This window comes from Patagioenas fasciata, chromosome 3 (assembly GCF_037038585.1).
Source record: "Patagioenas fasciata isolate bPatFas1 chromosome 3, bPatFas1.hap1, whole genome shotgun sequence".
Classification (NCBI taxonomy): domain Eukaryota; kingdom Metazoa; phylum Chordata; class Aves; order Columbiformes; family Columbidae; genus Patagioenas; species Patagioenas fasciata.
In genome coordinates this window covers 100,628,354-100,651,037 of record NC_092522.1, presented here as the reverse complement: position 1 = coordinate 100,651,037, position 22,684 = coordinate 100,628,354, and the positions used below count along the sequence as shown (strand labels likewise).

Sequence of the window (22,684 nt, the reverse complement as noted above, 5' to 3'; positions counted from 1 at the left end):
TGGGTTATTGGGGTTTTTCTGTCTCTGAAGTTGCTGTCTATGTCCTGCAGAACGCTTTTCCATGGATTTGCCTGTAGTTCTAGGCAAGGAGGAGAGAAAGAGCAGAGGAGAGCTGATGATGGAAACATAGTGACAAAATCCTTGCCTGTAGTGCTAAATTTCTGAGCCTGCTCTGTTTTTCAGTTTAAAGAATGCTCTACATCCTATTTTTATGTCTCTGTCAAGATGTTGATTTATTTTTTCCCCAAGCTCTCTGAAATGCCTAGCATTTAAGAAAAAAAAAAGGCAGCGCCTTTCTGACCAAAAAAAGGCTGCCTATGGGTTAGAAGTCCAGTTCCTTATCTCTGCTCTCCCCTTAACCTGTACTAAGCAAGAGGCAGAGTGCTGGTATTTCTAGTTGTACATCTGGAAGAAGATTCAGTCTGTTTGCTGCCTGCAGAGGTAAATTCAGAAAAAAGATGATGGGAGAAACTTTTACAATATGCTGTTGGAAAACACATGGGTTTGTCATTCAGTTGTAATGTTTGCTGCTTCTGAACTGTAATGGAGTGAAAACTTTTTTCTTTATTTTGTGTGAGTGTGGACTGGTGAACCAGTTCTGCAAGTTCAGGGGCTGGTGGGTCACCTTTGTGCAGCCTTATGACCCAGTGATCTAGAAACAGCATGTTACCAAATTAGAGCAAATGTCAGTTATTTTTGCTTCCTTATATGCAGTGGATATGCACAAAATGCTCTCTGAGGTGTGATGGATGGAGTGGCAGAGAGCAAGGTTGTGTAACCTTGTAAATAAGGGAGGGAGGTAACAATATTTAATAGAAGAAATAACATAATGGGGAGCCTTCTTTTCCTTTATGGTTTAACTTTGTATTGACCCTTTGCCACAGAGGAATATTCAGTAGCCACTTCACCCTCCTGTAACTAGATGAAATTTGGATCTTTCCTTTATTTGTTTGGTGCTTTTAATGCCATCTTTATCTGATAGTATAATTAATGAACCGTAATGAATCTCCAGGCAGTTGCTGAAAAATTTATGTGAACCATATAATTTTATGCACATTCGCAAAACCTTGTAAAAGAAGAAAACTGGGAAAAAAATCTGAGAGAAGAAATGCATTAGTTAAAACATTGTAGAAATACATGCGCATTAATTGGTATTTTGGCTACCAAGTTTGGCTGAGTTGAGTACTGTCTGTGACAGACCTTATACAAAAGGAAACACTCTGTTGGCTTAGTAATTCTCTTTGCAAATGAATAACTAGCTGCAAAAGAGCTGGTGGATCAGAGCCATGTGAACTCTCCTCGGCCTGACTTGGAAGTTGGCTTGAGAACTCGACTGTAACGAGAACAGATGGTGTGAACATTTATGGCTGGGTAGATGTGCGTGTGCCATTAGAAGTTACTGCACAAGGAAGTGTTTTCTCAAGTGATGGGTTGGACTAGTGCAGATGGCAGTTGCTTTCCTATATCCAAGGTTCAGTGTTAATTGCCCATTTTATTGCATTACTTTCTCTTCTCCGCGGTTCATTACAGAAGGTGACTGATGCTTCTTCCCTCTGCTTAATCACGTCACAATTATTGCACGACTTGACTCTTCAAATGAAAAACACACCACGCAAGGTGGTGCAGGGGGGCTGTGGCGGAAGATGACTGATAGTACTTTCTGCTGTTTGATCATGTTATGGTTGTCTCGCGGCTCTTCAAATTAAAAGGCAAAACACGCACCATCTGGGATGCTGCAGGGGGAATTCTCACATAAGCTTTTGGAGATTGACAATATTTTCATTTCTTAGCTTCGTATTTTGAACCCACCTTTCAATATGTCAGGTTCTTAAACTACCAAAGGTTTCTTCTGCTCGGTGGTTTGCACTCCAACAGTGTTTGTTTTTCTAACTACCAAAGTAGTTAAAAAAAATAAAAAAAAAAAAAAAAACAAACTCTTTGTATTCCTTTCAGGCAGAGAAAAACAGCACAGCTTTTCAAAACGCAGTATGCTGGATGAATAGGAAAGTGTGATGGTGACATCTGAACTTGAGAAATAAGAGATCATTGTTCTGTGTTTTTTGTTATTTTAGCTGTCTGGTTCGGTGCACTAATTGCTTTCAGTTCTGGGCATTCCGTTTACTCAAGAGCTTAAAAATGCAAACATAAATTTATTTAATGTTCTCTGTGCAGGAGTAGGCCTTTGTCCTGGTTTTGTTAAAAACAAGACCAATTATCGTTTAGTGATTTTTTTTCTTTCAGCTAAGTTCTTCTAGGTGGCTGTACTTTAGGCTGAGTTTTAGCCTGCATATTTTTCCTAGGATGCTGTACTCAGTGCTGATAAGAGACCAACGGAATGCTGAAGAAGCTCATGTTTAGATTTATTACTATGGTAGCCAAGAAAGACTGCCAAGTTTTCCCACATTCTGTTGTGAGAGGGGTGTGTTTGAGGAGGGGTGGATGGAACAGGTGACTAGAACTGACCAACTGAGGATCAGCTGAATATTCCATCCCATAATCGTCATACCCCCTATATAAGAGGGTGATCAGGAGGGTCACGCTCTCTTCAACCATAGCTGGCATCTGGAGAGGACCCTGTCTGTCTGTCTGTCTGTGATGTACAGGCCTCAGGCCCTGCATCCCTGTACCCAGGTTCCGGTTTGCTGTGCAGTCCTGCCCGTGACTTCCGGGGCCCTGAGCTGCAGCTGCTGGAGCTGCCAGCTCCGCACACCCAGCTCTGCTGCTGGAGTGACCCCAACTCCACATCGAGCACTTGAGATTGCTTTTGTATATTTTGTATGTATATTCTCTATTTATTAGTAGCATTAGTAAAAGCCTTTAAAACCTTCCAACTTGAAGTCTAAGTCTCTCTTCCTTCTTCCTTATCTTTTCTATCATCTTTCCGATCTAAAGGAAGGGGTGGCGGGAGGTAAAGGGAGTAACAGGGAGCGTCTGACATGGTTTATTGTCGCCTTGCCTTAAACCTTGACAGCCTTTATATTTTAACCTCTTATCACAGGAGGAGGAGCAGGAAAGGGTTTTGAATAAACAGAGTACTTCCATTTCATTTATCTCATGATAAAATGGTAACATGTCTTCCTCTCTCATACTTTCTAATTCCTTGGTCAGTGTATGATCCTTGAAGCTCTGTGAGATGATGGGTAGATCATAGAATCATTTTAGTTGGAAAAGACCTTTAAGGTCATCGAGTCCAATTGTTAACCTAACACTGCCAAGTCCACCACTAAACCATGTCCTTAAGAACCTCAACTATATGTCTTTTAAACACCTCCAGAGATGGTGATTCAACTACTCCCGTGGGCAGCCTGTTCCAATGACTGACAACCCTTTCAGTGAGGAAGCTTTTCCCTAATATCCGATCTTAACCTGCCCTGGCGCAACTTGAGGCCATTTCTTCTCATCCTATGGATGTGGGTGCATTTGCCAGCTGCTGTGGGCAGCTGCCCCTCATGCAGCGGTGAGGTAAAGTGTTACATCTGGAGGTGGGATCAGTGCCTGAGGCAGGATCCCTCCTGACTCTTCGGAGGTCTCTCTGGATGCCTGCGCAATGTGCAATGTGGTGTTACGTGCTGTGTAAGTTGCCCTAGCTCATAGGCACTCAGGAAAGGTGAACAGGGAAACTCTCAGATGTGGCTTTCTTAAATTCCCAAGCATTTTAAAATGCTCAAGACACACTAGTATATGTTAAAAATGTTCTACATAATTAATCCTTTAAGCAGTTTTTGGTTAATAAGTGAATCTAGAACTACAAAAATCCTTCTAAGTTAAACTCTGCAGTGGATGTAAACTTAATGCTCCTGGGTGTGTGTGAGAGAAGTCGGGGAGGGTAAGGTGACAGCCTTAATGGTACAGAAAGAGAAGGATTTGGGTAAGGCTAGGAACCATATAATACTTTTCCTGGATTATTTGCATGTTGATGCTATTCCTGATGCCTCTGCAAGGCCATGTGTTCATGCAGATTTCCTAGGAATCATCCCCACTGTGCTTTTCTAGTCTAGCAGAAGCTGTTGTTTGAGCAAAATTGAATGGCTGAATCAAGGATGGGAGTATGAGAGGGCAGGGAAGCTGTGCTAAGAAAACAGCATACTGATGGCGAACACTTTGAAGCTTATTTGGCAATGCTGTTCAAAAAGCTACTGTACTAGTTCCGAGGCTAAAGAAAACAGACTCATAAGATTTCAGCAGTGGATGCCTGAACTTTTGAGTTGCTGTCAAAGTGTGTCTGAGGCTTGGAGTATTCCTTTCCCAGATGGATGCTCAACTACTGTGTGTCTGAAACTAGTGCTGGTTCCCTCAGGCTCCCCAAGCCTGGGTAAAGCTTTTCCTGGATTCTGACATCGCTGGTGAATTCTGCAAGGACCCTGGGTCACTGGAGCCTCCTTGCTTGATGTCCTTGGAGTTTGGGTAGGGCTCCTGTGCTTTGCATTGAGTCTCAGCCCAAGTCTTTGCTCCACGTGGTAGAGGAGAGATTCTGCTCTAGGCACTTTTGTGCTGTTGTTTTTTTTTTTTCCCACAGAACTTGGCTACTCTCCAGGACAAGTCTGGAAAGACCCTGTGATTCAGAAAAGAAGTGCAATCTCCAAAGGAAGAAATATGTGCTCAAATTTCTTCAGTTTTTTCCTTGTGTCTCAGCTGGCACTTTAAGCTTCCCTCTCTCCCAAAGTGTATGTTCCTTGTTGGAGATCCCTGGGAACTGTGGCAGGCAGCTGCCCATGCTGCTCACGCCACAGAGGTTTCCTCCAGTGAATCCCTCTCCCCTTTTATTCTGCCCAACGCCTGGAGGCTGAATTCTTAGGGCTTAGGGCGCTGCCATACCAGCTTCATTAAAATGTTAATGGCTTTTCTTGTTCTGTAGCTTCTTCCAGACAGGAGGGGTGATGCATAAAGTTTCTGTAGTTAATTTAATGCATACTGATATTTGGGATTACGCATGCTGTGTATGTATACTGTGTTCTTGGAGACGTGGTGGTATATTGCTTTTTAGTATCCCTCTTCTGCAAGAAGGAGGTTTTCTATTTGCCTTTGACAAGAATTAGATCCTGCACATTTTGATTTTTGTTATGATATTGCATGCTCCTTAAAGTGCTCTGAGGGTATTAATTTAATTGTAGTATTTTTATTTGAAAGAAATTGCCACCCCCTGTCCCCCCCCCCCCCCCCCCCCCACTTTCTTTTAACCTGTGTGGTGCAGGAGGCCTTTCACAGATTGTCTGCAGCTTGTTTCATTCAGCTCTTTCAGGATAAGAAGAATATCACTGTGATCTTTCGCACTGGACAGTGGCTGCTGGGTGTTAGGTGCTGGGGTGGCTTTCTTGCCCTTCCTAGCTGCAGGAGCGTCATTTGAACGTCCTGCTGCCCATCCCCTTCTTGGATGAAGACTAACCCCCTTGCTTACGAAGGAGATGAGCCTCTTGCACTTCTGTGTCTGCCTGCACATTGCTGCCTCACTGTGATGACTCTGGCAGGCTTCTCTATTGCTGCTCCTCTTGCTTCCACTGAACGTGCCTACCAAGGACTTGGTCACACAATGTGGTCGCTGTGTACCAACAGATTTGCACTCAGTGCAGCAGCTCTCTAGCTGGCAGCAGGTGAGGGGAGTCGAGTTGGCTGTTCCTCTGTGGAAGTGCTCTGTTACCTTGTGGTTTGGTCTTGCGTCCAAGCCCTGAACCTCGAAACAGTGGAAAAGATGCAAGTGTGTGTGCAATGGGAGAATTAAATGTTTTTTTTATAATCTTCATAGATGGATTCTGCTGCTTACTCCGCTGCCAGCGGAGCTGAGATCTGCTAACTTTGTGCACTGAGGAGCAATGGGCTTACTGAAGCATCTACTGAGGAAATCTGTGTGTGGGCAGATCTCGTTAAGCAATATTTGCCTCTGCATGATGCTTAATACCAAAATAAAGAATCACGTTGAGATTTTGATATCCAGTAAGAATAATACTGTTTGTTTAATGAGTACAGTTTCATACCTACCATAGAGCTAGATTCCAACTACATGATATATTAGTTGCTACCCGTTTCTGTAGTTTGTGGTGAAACTGATCTTAAGACTGTGTTGATAGTGCAGTTGTTCTGGACACAAGTCTTATGACATCAGGATGTTCTTATTCCAAAATCCTCTCTCAACAGTTATGTTATGGCAAATATGCTATCATTTATGTGAAAATGATAACAGATTTCACAGAAGATAAATGTGCCACTTTAGGATCCTCCTGACAGTAGAGATGGTTCCCCAACAGTCACAACGCTGCAGTGTAAGGAGAGAGCTGGTGCTATGCACGGCTGGCAGTCTGAGCAGTGTCTGGGATTTTGGAGGTCACTCTTTGGCAGCTGCAGGCCGGTGTCCCAAATGCTCCATGAGCCTCACTTTTACCTTTCTCATGCTTCCAAAATGGGTTATAGTTGCAGATTTAGAAGCTTCTGTTTTGTCTTCAGTTATTAGGGTACTTTGAGAAATCAACCACCATGGTATTTAACTGTTCTACTTTCAGTTGCAGGTGGTTTGATATTACTGCCTTTTATTTGAAGTGTTTATTCTGTTTGTATGCTTTACAACCTAATTAAAAGTCTCTTTAGAGTTCTTAGTCATCCTCAGGACACCACACTCATTGCGTATTGCATGATAGGTACATTTTATTCAACAAGTCATTTAAAGCTTCCTTAGAAGGGCGGGTGAGCAGGTGGAAGCTGACATGTGGAACATCAGTCCGTGCCACTGGAGAGCGGTGTGGAATCTTTGCTTTGCTTTCTGGGGCTTCAGCTTACTTGTTTTTGTCAGCGCATGCATGCTAATACTTTCCTTTTTCATTCAGCTATGTGCTCTCACAGATACACCTGGCATAGGTAGGATTACCTCCCTTCAGCCCACAAAGCAGGTGAGCATACCACTTTTCCTCTCCCTCACCAAAAGCAGGATAATCAGTGTTTTCAAACTAGAAATACTGACAGAGGAAAGGCTTGAGCACTTGTTTCAGTTCAGTCTGGGCTGGTGACCCAGCTATTTTACATTGAGGACATAAGCTAATTAGGCAGGAGCACTCTAAGTCTTCTGATCCTGTTGTGCAGCCCCACATGGGCCCCGCTCTCTCCTCCTCCAGCTGCTGCCTCCTGCCCTGCGCTCTTGCCTGGGGTCTGGCTGCCCGCTCTACGCTTCCACGGCCTCCGAGCAGAGACCTCTGCTGTGAAATCCTCTGCTCTGCCTGAGACCAGCTGCCCTGACAAGAACGTGCTGGTACAAGTCTGGTGGTAAATAGCAAAACTCAGAATGCTGAGAAATTAATGTGAATTGACACTTTCTTGCTCAGTGGACAAGAAAAAAAAAGCTAGCACGCTGTGTTGTGAGCCAGTATAGTTGGTAAATGCATCTTTTTTTTTTGTTAACATGTGCAACTGCTGGATGTTGTTTGTTTGCATTCTGAACTGATTTGTGTCCAGGTGAGCACTTAGGGACAAGCAAGAATTACTCTCCTAGTCCTCAGTAGCCCTGTCTTACCTGGGACAAGAAAGCATCCTGTGAATGCACTCACTGCAACCCTGGTAGTGAACACCTTAAAGCTGTGGGACATCCAACCAGAGACTATTGTGGTTTCTGTGGTGGGAGAGAGCTACTACAGATGATCTTCAGCTTTTGCCTGGGTCAGGATGGTGGCTTTATTTGTGTGTGTGTGTCAGGTTTTTTTGTGCTGAAGAAAACAAAGCTGCCTTGTTGCAGACTTGGAGATCACAGAATTTTTCACTATTTTAGATGGTTGCTTACTAGCAGTTGTGTTGGGTGCTTTTTTTTTTTTTTTGACACATCTAATTTCTAGTGACATATTTTACTTGTAGTATCTCTCATCCCACCATTGGTGTTGGTTTAAAATCTGTGTTTTAAAAACATTATCATCTTCATAGCTTACACATGAAATGTAGGGGTCGATGTATGAAGCAGACAGTAGCAGACTACTAATTGCTTTTAGATTCTGGAGTACTGCAGAATCCCACAGATGTGTAAAATTCTTACACACTTTGAAGAAGTGATGGGAAAGTTGATGTTTGTGAATCTGTGTTACTGAAATTAATTTGTTGGTAAATTGGAGGAGGAGGTGAGCTTTGTATGCAGCAGGAGAAGGTGAGAGAGAAAAGACCCAACCTCATCACCTAGCAAGGCCCTTCGAGGAGGGGAAGGAAGAAGCTGTAACTGCTGACTGATTCAGAAAGAGAAGTGAAATCTCATGATGGAATAATCTAATTAGAGAAGTTTAGAAGGTGTTATTTTAAAATGGATTACAGAAAAGTGGATTTTTCCATCATGGTATATTCTGCCAGATTTAACTGTTTATTCTAAGGATGACTTTTGCTGATGTACTTGCATGCTTATCTAGCAACAGCATCTGGCTTCATCCAAATTCAGGAGAAGCCTATGAATTTTGAAGTTTTTTTGGGGGGGAGGTTTGGAGTGTGGTGTGTGTGGTGGTGTTTTTTTTTTTTTTTTTTTTGTGAGGTTGGGTTATTGTTGCTGGGCATTTGTTTTATTTTTTTTTTAAATTTTAAATCAGAAGGACGAGTCTAAGGCAGAAACCTTTGGCATGCTGAAGTATCAGCTAAAGCATTAAACATCAGACAATCCATATGGGAGTGACATAAATACTTCATTTTCTGGATAATCTAGATTAGAGATCATAAAATAGAGATCTGCAAACAGGCTTTGTTAGTTGTTGAATCCACAGAGTTGCTTGGGTGTGTTCTTTTTGTGTGTGTTTTTTGTGTGTTTGTTTTTTTTTTTTTTTTTGTTGAGAAGGTTAGATGCCATGACTATGAAGTTACTGAAGAATTAACCCAATATATCTGTAACTTTGCTGTTAAAACACCTAACACTTTGTCATCCACAGCTTCATAGGTTAGAATACTAGTTTTTACCTTTTCCTTCTTTCTTGTCAGACTAAAAGTATTCAATTCCTGCTAGCCTCAAGGCCAAAGATGGAAATCCTTATAAAAATGTCTCCTAGCCTTGTTTAACTCTTCATTGGTATGTATCACTGAAAAGGTAGAAGACCAATTGGTTCACCTGGAACTGTTGTTTCCTTGTGATCTGATCTTTGAGTTCTGCCCCCACCTTTTCATCCTGTTTCAAATTTACAGCTCCTGGTCTTATGCCACTTCTTTCTGCAGCAGAGAAGGGCAATCTGTTGATTTACCACATCTGCCTGTTCAAAGACCAGCTTGTTTTTATATCCTCATGCAGTTTTCTTTTAAGTAAACTGTCTAATACCTGTGTATCCATGAAATGCAGCTTTGTGAGGGACATATCCAGAAGCAGTGAGGAGGAAGAATGAGATACATACCTTGCTTCAGTTTCTTGTTAATTATACAGTAAAGGGCTTAGCTGAGAAAACCCAGCCTAAACCTGTTTGTGAATTTTCCTTGAAGTTGTAAAGACGGGTCTTAAAAGAGCCATATCCCTTGTATTTTGTATATCTTTAGCCTTAGAGCTTCAAGAGGAAAGTGTTACAACCTGTATAAAAGCCACTTAATCTTAATAGACTTTGCAAGAACTATGTGACTCCTGTCACATTGTGCCCCAGAAATTGTAACGTTTACCTAAGGAGGTTGATTGCTACAGCCTTCAGACTAATAGCAAAACCTCCCAGTTTCTAGAAAAAAATAAGCCTGTTAGATCATTGTGTATGTCATTATTTTAATGTGGAAATGAAGGGAGAGGATGAGTGACGTTCCTCCATCCCTTCTCCTTGCAGAGACAGAAGCTCTGGGAGCTTTACTTGGCTGCTTTGTGGAGAGTAGAGAGATGTGGTGGTGGCTGTGAGACAACAGCCCACTCAGCTGGGTTTCGCAGCTGAAGAGCCATTCACAAAGACAAATTTGCAGCACAAATTCCTTCTTGCAAGGTGTTTGACTAACTGGGCAGTGGGATGTGGGATGGCAGAGCCTTCCCAAGGGCAGGCTTCTCTGAGAGACCTCTGCGCTGGGTGACACTGAGGAACCTCTATTCAAGTGGGAAGAGAACCTCTGGGCTCATAAATCATTCAAACACTGTAGTGCTTAATGCTTTAATAGACCTTGTGTGTGTGTGTGATACAATATCTACTATAGTACCTATGTGAGAAGAGGTCGGGGAAGATTCTTCTGTGTATTGAATTGGATGGATGAGATCTGCTGGTTATCTCTCTCCTGAGGGATAATGTCACAGAATCACAGAATGGTTGGGGTTGGAAGGGACCTGTGGCAATCATCTAGTCCAATCCACCTGCTTAAAGTGGGTACACCTGCAGTAGATCACACAGGAATGTGTCCAGGTGAGTCTTGAATGTCTCCAGAGAAGGAGATTCCACAACCTCTCTGGGTAGTCTGTTCCAGTGCCCTGTCACCCTCAAAGTAGTTTCTCTTCATGTTTAAATGGAACCTCCTGTGCTTCAGTCTGTGCCTGTTGACCGTCATCCTGTTGTTGGGCACCACTGAAAAGAGTCTGGTCCCATCCTCTTGACATCCACCCTTGAGATACTTAAAAACATTGATGAGATCCCCTCTCAGCCTTCTCCAGGCTGAACAGACCCAGCTCTCTCAGTCTCTCTTCATAAGAAAGATGCTCTCAGCCCAGTCTTTGAGTCTAGAATGGGCTTCCTGTGTATAATTTTTGCATAAACTAATCAACCGTTTATGACAATAGTGAATTACTAATCACTGAGTGGTTAAGTGGTTGTGTTGTATGTACCTGTTGGTATGCCTTCTGCTATGACTGTCTAGATCGGGACTACTCAGTTGATTGTTTCTGGGGTGTATGTGGTGTGTCAGCTCCAGCACTTCTCAAGCACAGTGTTCTGTGTTGCCTTCATAGCTGGAAAATTTAACAGCACCCAGTAGTTATTCCCTGAAAGACTATCAAAGATTGTAAACCCTCTCTCAGGAACATAGCACATGTCTCATGGCTGAGACTTCAGCCAGGTTCTTGCAAAAATACTTCTTACTTTTGAGCTGGAGTCCACTGTTTGAGTAATTCTGGTCTGGTAGCCCTGTGACAGCCTAGGACCTTCCTGGTCATTGCTGTGTTAGTATTGAGTAGGTATTGGAATTTATGTTCACTATTGCAGAATGAGTAAAGGGTGCTGGTTGTGTAGTGTTTGGTAGGCAAAAAAATACTGTCAGTTCTTGAAATTTCTTATAAATGCTGTAGAAAAATGTTCCATTAAAAGGGTTTTATCAGTTCAAATGAAGGTAGTCTTCTCCCTGACTCTCCTAGCCATCAGAAGAACAAAAGTGGGGAAATGGCTATTGAGGAGCGCTGCTGTTATAAAAATCTTCAACAAAATATGCTTTAGTGCCAAATAAAAGGATTTTCAGAAATAATATTCTCATTCAGACAGTACAGAATTTCCTTAGTGTCAAACTTCCCTCTTTACTTGTTAGAAAATTCTTGTACAAACTAGAATGATAAACATCTGAAGAGGTATTTTGAATGGGGGGGAAAAATGCCACCTTATGTACATGACTGCCAAGCTTGATTTTCATCCACTTCTGCCAGCGTGACTTTTTTTCTGCCGGTGTATTTGTATTGTCACATGTCACAGGGCTTATGCTTGGTTTATAGCCTTATTATTAGCAATGCTGTACAGTCTGTATGCCAGAACATCTGGGGCATCGTGTAAACGTAGAACATTTGTCAGTGTGTAGCATTAGAAGAATCCTAGATATTTAAGTAGGATTTGAGCTGGTTATCCAGCAGTGGCAAGAAAAGCATTCGACCTTAGTGCTGCTGATACTGGCAGACATGTACGTGTTAATGTCTGTAATGAAATCTAGTAGTCAGCAGTAATGGTGAAAGCTTGCTTAATCCATCGAGAGAGAAGGACTTCTTTATGTATTTTAATATCCTACACTGCATTTCAGTTTATTATGTCAATGCTTCTATTATGGACCATCATCTTCTCTGCTATAATCACTCCAGATTTTTTGTCATATGCTAAAAAGCTTTTTGGTTTTCTCTTCTGAATTAATTTATTCAATGCAATGTTACAGGAGTCTTCACATGTAGTGACGAAGTATCTGCTCATAACTTGGTTGTGTTTTGCCTGAGAAATCTTGTTAAGATGCCTTGCAATTAAAATGAGTTATTTCAAATAGTTTTGCTAAAAAGACATTTTCTATTTTTTTGTAGTCCATCATACAGAAGTATAAGTTAAATTATTTGCAGTATGGCAATGAAACTATACATTGGTGGAGGAAATCAGTAGCATGATTAGTTTCAGAAACTTTGTTACTGAGGATTTAAGTTTATCTTGTTCTTTATGTGTTACATTTTTATATTTATAGATTTATTTATATATTTATTTCCCCCCCAAAAATTAGTTAGAACAGTTACTTCTATTTGAGCTTTGATCTTTAGGGACGCTCCCCACCCCTCCCCCCATAAGAGAATGATTCCCATGCACAGAAACTATGTATCTTTTTTGAATGTGAAAGAGGTGTGTGTGTGTACATATATGTATCTATAAAAGTTAGGGACACTGCAGAGAAATGAGTTATCCTGAGCCCTCAGAAGCTTTGAAATAGTGATGTCCCTTTCAGGACTTTTCCAGCTGGTTATCCAGGGAGGGACAGTGTGAAGACTAGATGGTGGATGACGCGCATCTCGACTTGCTGCTGGTTCGCAGAGCTCACTATTGATGTTTGTCATTGCTGTACTGCAAGGCAAAAGTAACAATGTCTATTGAGTACATACAGGACCTCTGTTTTCAGTAATCCTATAGTACAAATTCAGTCTTCTGCAGGCATCACTCAGTCATCGAGGACTGGAATGGGTAAAACCATCAGCTTTGCTGTTTGTAAATGCAATTTTGATTTTGTTTTGATTTTATGCATATTTCTACATAAGGAAAAGGAAGGTTTCCATTTCTGTGTACTGTTTGTGTTTCTTAGAACACCCTTTCAAAAGTGAATCCTTCTACATGAATGTTTAATTTTTTTAAAAAAAGTAGTAGTTTATATGTCATCTGTTTTGCAAGGCAGAGCAATGTCCCTGCAATGATACCAGTGCTTTTACTTTCTGAAGTGTTAGTGACAGGCAAATGCTTTTATGTACCTGAAGTGTCATAGGAATTTATCACTTTAAGGTTGAAAATTTATCACTTTAAGGTCATCATTTAATCATGCAGTCTTAATGATACTTTTAAAATTTTTTTGAGTCACTCAAATGCCACTTTTCAGACCTGTTTGTCCCTTCCATATGAGAGGAATAAAGTGTGAGTTTTTGAGTAGTGAAGTTAGGTTAGCAGAGATGCTTGTGAATGTGGCTCTTTGAAACAGGCTGGTTATTCAAGCATCCCCAATTTAAATTTGGGAGCCCTGTGACTCCTGCAGTAGCTTCATGGCTACTTCCAAGGTTCTTTGTGGAGGATCTACTTGTCGACTGGCGCATGTTGTTCTGGATTTGAGCTTGTGAATGGAATGAAGCCCGTGAAGAGGTTTGGGGAGCCTGACCACATATGGCTTGGCTCTCCTGGGCCTGATGTCCCTGCACAGGGTCCTGAATTGTGACTCACATACCTCTCTGGTCCTTGTGCCAGGCTGATGTCCAGCTGCAGGGTTTAGTCTTTCTGTGAGGTAAGCTGCCGCAGGGGAGCCAGCTCTCCTAATCCTAATTTGGGGATTTGGGGTGACCTGTCCCTTCTAACCTCGAGGGCCTCACCTCATCTTTCACTCTGAATTTATCTCATTGATGTTAGATTTCTGGGAAAGATAACTGTTTCCCCTCAAATACCAAAGCTGTTATGAAGGAGTGGGTGGGTAAGAACATACAAAAACATCTCTGATGGAACTCAGTCTCCAAAGTCACCTACTCCATTTTTTGAGATAACCTCTGCTGTTGACGGCCAGTAGGGTTTGTGCATGTTCAAAAGTAGTTTATTGTCCTTCACAAAGTGTACTGAGAGAACTGTTTGTGCTGTGCGCACCACTCCTTCCAAACCTTGCCCTTCGTGGCTTTGTTTGGTGGTGTGGAAGCACAACTTGGTGGTTTGATGCCTCACAATGTGGATTTTCACTGCTCTCATTCATTATTTCAATATTTAGTAACAGTTAATATGTTTCTGAATATACAGTATGTTTCTGGAGTTAGTGATTAGATCACTCCAGAGCTATTCATAATCATTAGGAACCGTCTGTTCTGGCTGTTTTCAAAGCTGTGTGTGGTGGGTGTACTGGAAGCACTGGGGTTTGATAGGCAAGAAGGATTTGCTTCATTTCCAAGAGGAAGCACCTATTGGGATGGAGTGAAACCAATTTGAGGGTGCCCATCTTCCTTCTTCCATCCAGCCCTTCCCACTCATGTAGGAAACAGAAGAAGGTTCCGAGGAGATGCTCCTCTACTCTACTTTTATTGACCATTCACAACTGGTGACCGATGGGTTTGGCAGATGTTCTTGCTGGCTCTGGATTCAGTTCTGAGCTGGGAATCATTCAAATTAGATGCATTTGCTCAGATTACCTGGCAAGAGATGAACCTGATGAGCAGGTACTCTCCTTCCTCTACTTTCCTTCCCTCCTCCTGCCATTGCACCACTTTTGGGGAGGAGAGCTGACTGAAATATATAGGTACTAAATTCTGAGTTACTCAGCTAGGTAGGAATAGATCTAATTTCCAATTATTTCTCAACATGTTTAGATCACTGATGGCTGCTGAAGCCAGTGGTGTCACTTGCATGAGGGAAATCTATTAAGACATTTCCCAAAATATTCTTTATGATGAGAACAGCAGAAAGAAGAAGTGGAGTAGATGCAATGCTCTGTAGAAGCAGAACTTGGAAACAAAACTCTGATTTTTACTTCAAGATTCGCCTTTTTTTGAATTATTTTCAAAATGAATCATAAAAATCTAAGTTGTTAAACAAGGAAACCAGAAATGTTTGCTTCATTTTTCCTGGAGCATTGTGACCCTAAACAAGGACTTACACAGAAGACCCACAGCCTACTCATAGAAATAGAGCTTGATATAAGAGGTTCACAAGATAATTTTGTTTTTAAGATAGTTTGCCTCACTTCAGTGGGTAAATGTGTTATGTTGAAGACACTTGAAAAAATAAATCTCTTTTCACATAGAAATACCTGTGATTACTTTCTCGCATTCTGAAATAGTGTATAAGCACATATTTGGGACCCATCAATTTAAATAATATTTTCAAATTACATGGCTTTAGTGTGGTGGAGGCTGGTTTTGCTCCCATGAGTGTATGTTACAGGTGGAGAGACTTGCACATTCTCTTCTTCCTTCCCTTGTTTTCCCTCCCCACGTACTTTCTGCCACCACAGACTGGGCATGTATTGATGACATTGCAAGGGGTTCAGATTTTAATTGATTCTTTAGGACAGTCCTAGCACATAGAGTCTGTTTTTATGATGGACAGAGGCTCGTAAAGGTCAGTCCAAGGACAGGTGAGTTGTCTAGGATCAGGAAGATGAGCAGGGAGGGGAAATGGGATGTGAAAAAGCACAAAATGTCTCTGCTGTGATAGCCGTGTACTTGGACATGAAGCAGTCTTGCACGTTGAAATGTCTTTAAAGATGCCGAGATTACTCCTTGCAGTAGCAAGTTACTGAATGTAATGAGGCAATAATTCCAGTGTAGTTGCAAGTACAGTTGTTGACAATTTTACTTTTTTTTTTCTTCTTCTGCAGATATTCCTGAAATACCAGAAAGCATCTCTTTCTGCAGAGCACTACAGGTAGCAGATTTCAGTGGGAATCCACTGACTAGGTAACTTCCACCTTCTTCTTAGTACTTGTCATACCAGAATTACAATCTTGCTGTAACAATTACAATTTTAAATAAGCTCTTAAAAATTGTGATCTAGGATTTCTATGAAATCTTGCCAACAGTGTCTGTCTCTGGCAGGGACTGCAGCAAAAGTTCAGATTTAAAAAGTGATGTGCATCTCCTGGGAGGGGGTGAAATTTGTTATCCAAGCAGGAAAAATGTAAATCTGATTGTCTCTTAAATAATTTTCATTTCTCTTCTTAAATGCGTAGGAAAACCATGCTCACAGTTGGGAGAGATAAGGCAATGGTTAGCACGAATGCACTGGCACAAACCCAGGTGCCTGATGGTTTGGAATAGACTTTAGATCAGCTACTGCAGATAATGGCTTTTACTAATGATTAAAGCTTGGGCTAGCATTTCGTCACCCTTCCATCAATTGGGACACAGTGACATGCAGTAACATGTGGCAGAAACGTGCTGCGTGTTTCTGTGGCTGCTGCCGGTCTGCGTTTTGATGAGCTGAGGCTTGGGGATTGTGCCCAATTTCTAGTATAGAAGAGGAGTTTTGTTTATGTTTATATCTGTTCCATTTGCTGAAGAATTTGGAATTTATCTAGTGAAATGAGGCTGGAGATAGCAAAGAGGTGATCTGCTCATTAAGGCCTTTGAATGCCATTTGGAGAACCGTTTCCTAAAGCAGCCTGTGCTGCAAAGCTCCTTTGTGGTGCTGAGCAAGTCACATAAGCCAAAGTATTCACAGTGGGCGCACACCGCACACCGACCTCCTTTGCTTTGTGCTGAGATGAGCCAGGAATGCTTGCAGGATGAGCTGGCTGGGCTGCAGGAGAGCTAACAAACAGGAGAGTGTGTAACATCTTAAGCTGCTCCTGGTTTTGCAAGACAGCTTCTCCCATGTGTGCAGCTGAGATTCTTCAGAAGTGTGCTTTGAACATCACCCATAGCGTGTCCTAAGTTCTCTGGAAAGTCACATCTCTGAGCATTAAAGGGACGCTTGTGATCTTAATACCTGTGCCTCTGTAGCCCATTTATGTAGTGAGGATAATAATACCTCAAAAATCTGGTAAAGCAAACTGAGGCTGAGCTGGTGTTCAGATACACAAGTGGTGAGGGTCACTGAACAGCTTTTTCCCAGGCATCACTGTGCAGTACATGAAACTCAGAGCTGCACCTTGTAGTATTGCGGTAGCTATCCTTCTCCGTTTTGTGTGTTGAATAAGGCCTGGGGCCCAAGTAATGTGTTTCCTTAAACAGTAGTTGCAATATACAACTACAGCTGAGTGGAATTAACGAAGAGATGAGAGGCTTTTTAATGGGGTTGAAATAGATCTCATAACTCTTTGTTGACAGTTTAAGGGAATTTAAAAAATTCTTGATAAAGTGGCTCTAAAGGGTATGTGTGTCCTGGAAAACATCACCGCAAGCAGTTTATTAAGTTGGAAAACACAGATACCAGAAGCTGTTTACACACGGTTGCCAGGTATTTTCTGTGATGAAATCCAGAATTTCAGTTTTATCTATATAACAGCATATAGATTTTGACACTAATTTTCCCAGGCAGAGTGGGGAAAGCCTAGTAGTGATTTTGTTTTCAGTGTGATATCCTGGAACTTTTTTTAGCCATTGATTCTTGTCCTTATTTCCTCTAAGCATAAAAGCCAGTTGGAGATCTTCCCAATCAATGTCCTACCACTAATACAGTATGCTGCCTCACTGTCACACTTAATCATTGATGAACCTGCAGCATTAAAAGTGGCTGGCAGACCATTTTTCCAGATGTTTTCAGATGATTTTAGGTTTATATTAATAAAAGCAGATATGTTTATTGTACATTAGATGGGAAGTCCACTATATACTATAGAGGGGATAGTTCTATGACTCCAGTTGTAAGGGACCTACAACAATCATCTAGTCCAGCTATCTGTCTGCTTCAAGGCTGACTAAAAGATAAACAGACCATTTAACTCTGGTCTTAAACCTGTTAGAGCCTAAACGATAATAAATAGTTATAGTGAAGCTCACATTTTAGAGATACTGACCATGTCTGTTAATAAGGTCCATAAAATGCCACACAGTGGAGGATGGAGTTGAGCACATGAAAAACCCTCCCTGTCTGCTCCCCCGCTTGTAATTTGTCTTCTTCCCTTTCCCCATTGTGCAGAGTTGCATTTGTCTGGAGGGGTGCGTCTCCTTTTGGCTTGTTGTCTGCAGGTCATACCATGTGCCTTGAGTGGAGTGATGGGGAGAGCAGGAACCAAACCAAATGATGCAGTTTGAGCTTAGCATGCTCTGGGGTTTGAGCAGAAGTTGACTGGGCTGCGGGCTTCTCCTCCTCTAAGTCTTTGCCTGTTTTACCCCACTCTGTCTCCTGTGTAAGTGCAAACTGAGCTGCTTTGTGCAACCCAGCTGCTAGTGAGCCTAAAGGCTTTGAAAACTTTGGGACTGTTTTGCATATGGCTGCATTTTATAGTGTAAGAAGGGAGGGATTACATGGTGTTGTGTTGTGAACCAGTAAATGTGAAATGCTGTAACAGCAGAATATTGTCTTTGCAGTGAACAGACTGTTTCTTCAAAAAGCAGCAATTGAAGAGCAGCCTAGTAGCTAATACAAAATGACCATGCTGCAAGCATGTGTGTAACTGAAGCCTGGATAAAATGAATTCATTTAATTATTTTACCATCTAGGTGATAGAGGAAAATAATGGTAAAATGTTTGATTTCTAAAATTTGTTAAAATGTTTAAAATGTCCTGTAGCTTTTTAAAGTTGCAAACTGGGGTCAGGGAGGAAAGGGACTAGGAAACAGGGACATCACCTGTCTTTGACACAGAAGAAACTTTAAAGCTTTTAAGTCATGTGTTTGTGTGTGGGTTTTTTTGTTGTTTTGGCTTGTTTTGGTTTGTTTTTTTGTGGGGGTTTTTTTGTTTTGTTGTTTTTTTTTTTTTCTTACTATGATCCTTGGAATTTTGTGAGAGTCGTGCTGCAGTCTGGGCCTGCCTCCCTCTGTGCCTATTTACTAAATAGACTCTTGTTTTCTACTACATGTTCTCTTTTCCAGTATGTATTGCATGAATGTGAATGCTTCTGCTGGAAGTCCTTGATTTGAATTAATGTCTCCATAGGTTGCCCGAAAGCTTTCCTGAATTACAGAATCTAACGTGTCTTTCGGTAAATGACATCTCCCTGCAAGCACTACCTGAAAACATTGGGAAGTAAGTTTTTTTCTTTATACTTTATTACTATCTGAATTTATATTTTCTTTATTGTGATACCCATTATATAAATGACTTGCATTATTCTATGTAATATACCTCTGAAGTTATTTACAGATCTGTGCTTATCTTTGTATTCTTTCCAGTGTGAGTGATCTGTTTAAGAAAAATCCCTTTGCATTTCCATTTGACATTATCTGGCTAATGCAGAACCTGAAGCATGTGTGTGTATGTTTCAACTCTGTTCTCTGGCATTTGTAGTAACTTGGAATTTTAGGTACAAAATTAAATAGATGTTTTGTGATGCAGATCTGACTTTTTGCTTTCCTTCTTTGTAGTAGACCATTGATCCATTCTTGTGATCATGTCAGATGGCTTGCAGCTTAGCTCAAAACCAGGCAATTGTTGGCACAAGAGCAGCTGGGTAAAAGCTGGCTGTGGTGAGGATGGGAATTAGAAGGTTCCTAACTATAGGAGCAGTCTGATTCTGAAAAACACTCCAGTGGGAGCTGTAGAGATGAAAACTCTTGGAACAGCTCTTAAGATGATATTTGATGAGCTTTTAAGGTGTGTTTGGTAGTTCTGGAAGTTAGAGCAGGGTTGCAAGGAGAGAATTCCAAAGTGGAGACATTTGGAAAGTAAACTGAACGTTATTTATCTATGTCATTTTGACTGAAATGAACATCCACACTTGCAGAAGGGAAATCTCTCTCTTCTTAGTGGAAAGACAGGTTTCTCTTCCAATTTGAAGGAGAAGAGGTAATTCTGTGTCTCCTCACTTGAATATGTGAGAATATCTGTGCTGGTTCAGATGAAAGGCTCATCTAGCCCAGCTTCCTTCTACAGTTGCAGTAAGTAGATGCCTAGTGAGTTTTCAGAAGAAAACCATGTGTTTGATTACTCTTCTTTCCATCCCCTGACTGTTTCTGGTTCAGAGGATTTACTGAGCTCTGGATTTTGTTTTTTCTAATTGGTATCCCATAATGAATCTCTTTTCCACATACTTGTCCAGTTTCTCTTTGAGCTCATGTAGACATCTTTAGCATCCTTCCCTGGCAAATAGCTGCACAGGTCTATTACCCATTGCACGGATTTTGTTTTGTTTTGTGTGTGTGGTTTTTTGTTTGTTTGTATTGTTGGTGGGTTGGTTGTGGGTTTTTTTGCTTGGTTGTTTGTTTTGTTTGTTTGTTTTTGTTTTGTTTTGCTTTTGAGCCTGATCTGCCTACCTTGCCTATAATCCCTAGTACTGGAAGAGGCAGTAAGCAACTGTGCTCTTGATCTGCCATCAATGCCTTTATAGTTTTCTACTGTATCCCCGGGTCCTTTTTTTCCGGGCTGAAGAGTTGCTATTCTGATTTCAGGAATAGTCTTCACAGAACGTAAATATCTGTCCTTTAGCTCAGAAAAGCTAGTGTTTGTTTCTTTTGCTGAGAAACATACAATTTCAGAGAATTTGACATTTCTTGCAGCACCTGATTGTTTGCTGCCTTTTCCCTCTCCCCCCTTATTTTAATCTGCACCTGTCTTTATGGTTACCTTGCATGTGTTGCTGTTTTAAGTTGCCGTGTACTGAACTACTTCAATTTTTCTTCAGAAAGCTACAGTAACTAAGATTTTGAATCATGAGTATAAGTAGAGGCCTATTAATCTTGGACTTTCTTTCTTAAAGTGAAATATTTCTTACATGGATTCTTTGGGGAGTCAGCATAGTCTACAACAGTAAAACCCCACTGTTTCTAAACAGAGCAGTCCTCCAGAAAGGGATCTTATTATTAAGAGCTCCTGCAAAGTAGTCAAGTTCAGACTGGCATTGCTTTCGCCACTTCCCATGGGTATGAATGCCGTCAGCTGGCACGACTCCAGAAGCAACAGAAGTGGAAAATGCCTTTTGAAACCTTCCGCAAGCACTAACAGATACAGCTAATGTGTGCTCAGTGACTCTGGTGAAGTCTTACCTAAAACTTGCAGGAACCAGGGCTTTTGTGATGATCTTCCTTTTCTGTAGAAGTTCACGAAACTTTTCACTCAGCTTTTCACGGCACTGGCAGCTAAGGACAGGCTTGTTCAGACTTTGCAGTTACTGAAAAACAAGGCCAAAAATTTGGGATCCTGCCTGATTCTGAAAATGACTATGAGAAATGTGACAAGCTGAAACAATTCCCAAAATAATAGGTGGATGACTGCTTTGCAGACAGTAGCTGGAGGAAGTTGCTGGCTTTCTTGAGAGATCACTGCCTGTGATGGCTCTGGCTTCTTGCTTGTCCTGCCTGTCATTTGGCAGTGTGAGCGGTGATAGCCTCTGTTTGGGGGCAAATGAGTAGAAACAACTTTGGTTAATGTGAGGATACCAGACATTTGTAGAGAAGTCAATATGTGGAGCTGTGCAAGAATAAGGGTAAAAATTTGCCTGCTCTTGATCCCAAGCAGACCAGAGGAATGCTGTGGTACTGTTTCAGCCCTGCATGAGCTGTTGCAGAATGGAACAGTGTAACCTAATCGTCCCTTAAAGTCCATATCTGATTCCTGATATTGAAGCTGAAGACCAGGGATACTCACTTGCTTCGGGAAGAGCCATATGCTTGTGCTGGTGGTCTTGGTGAGTTCTCCTGGTGAGTGAGAATTTTACTCAAGTCTGACAGACCTATTTTGATCTGGGAAGTGCTCCCAGGTTAGCTATCTAGAGTATGAATATTGCATTTTTGCAAAAACACTTTACCCTCATTAATAGAAATTTCTGATATCAGATTTATGCTTGAAGAAGCTGAGACAAATGTGTGGGGCTGCTGTCTTTCACTCATTAGGTGTTCATGATAGATGGCAATATGGCAGTTGGGGAAGTCAGTGGTAAGCTTGGGTAAAAGATGCATGTTTTCCAACTCAGAAGAATATTAATGTAACATGAGGGGAACTCATGGTGTGTCCACTCAAAATTTAACTGTTCCTGAAGTAATTTGGGGAATGTCTTGGTGACAGAGAAAAGAATCCTGTGTGGTTCCAGTTGGAAATTATTGGGAGGTCTTGTTTGTACCAAATTAGAACTGCAGCCTGAAGTCCTTATGGGTCACTTAGCTCTGAAAGTGAATTTTATCACATATTCAGTCTGTCTACCAACAAGTGCAGCTTTCCTTTTTTAGTTCACAAAACTTTCATCATTTATTTCAAGTGAATTTGATGGTGCAGCTGACTGCCTTCTGTTTGGTAAAAGCAGTGAAGTGCTCTGTGGTTTCTCCAAAAGTTGCCTCCTTGTGCTCTTCATTTCCTTCTCTGTTCTTCCCTCTGTGTTTGCTGGGACCAAAAATTGCTAGGAATTGGAAAGTGATGCTAATGTCTTTCTGGCTAAAGAGACCAAGCAAACCTCTTAGAGGTGTTTGGATATGTTTGAAAATGGCTTACTAGAGTTTCTATGTGCTTTGGATAATAATCTGCAGTGTTATTTCATGGAATAGGCTGGACCTATGAGATCTGTATGAGATCTGTCAAATAATGAGCAAACAAATATATACTGGTGATATATTCTACTACAGTTAGGCTTTGTTTTCTTGAAATTTCTGTGATTGCTGCTGGTCTTCTGACCAATACATTAAGTTGAAACTTAGGAAAATGCATCCTAAATTCTTACAGTCTTATACTCTTGTCTGGGACGCTACCCAGTGCAGCCAGTGAAATCTCTAATTCATCTTCATGTAGTACAGGGATCAGTATGTACTTAC

General features: G+C 41.4%; 1 protein-coding gene across 3 annotated transcripts in view; it reads left to right on the top strand.

Moving 5' to 3' along the window:
- Positions 1-22,684, top strand: part of LRRC1 (leucine rich repeat containing 1) — a 101,816-nt gene that overhangs the window by 15,788 nt on the left and 63,344 nt on the right. For all 3 annotated transcript variants that reach the window (XM_071806985.1, XM_071806984.1, XM_065835806.2), the window contains exons 3-4: positions 15,664-15,742; positions 18,885-18,974. In XM_071806985.1, coding sequence (XP_071663086.1) covers positions 15,664-15,742; positions 18,885-18,974 — 169 coding nt within the window. The remainder of the gene's footprint in view (positions 1-15,663; positions 15,743-18,884; positions 18,975-22,684) is intronic.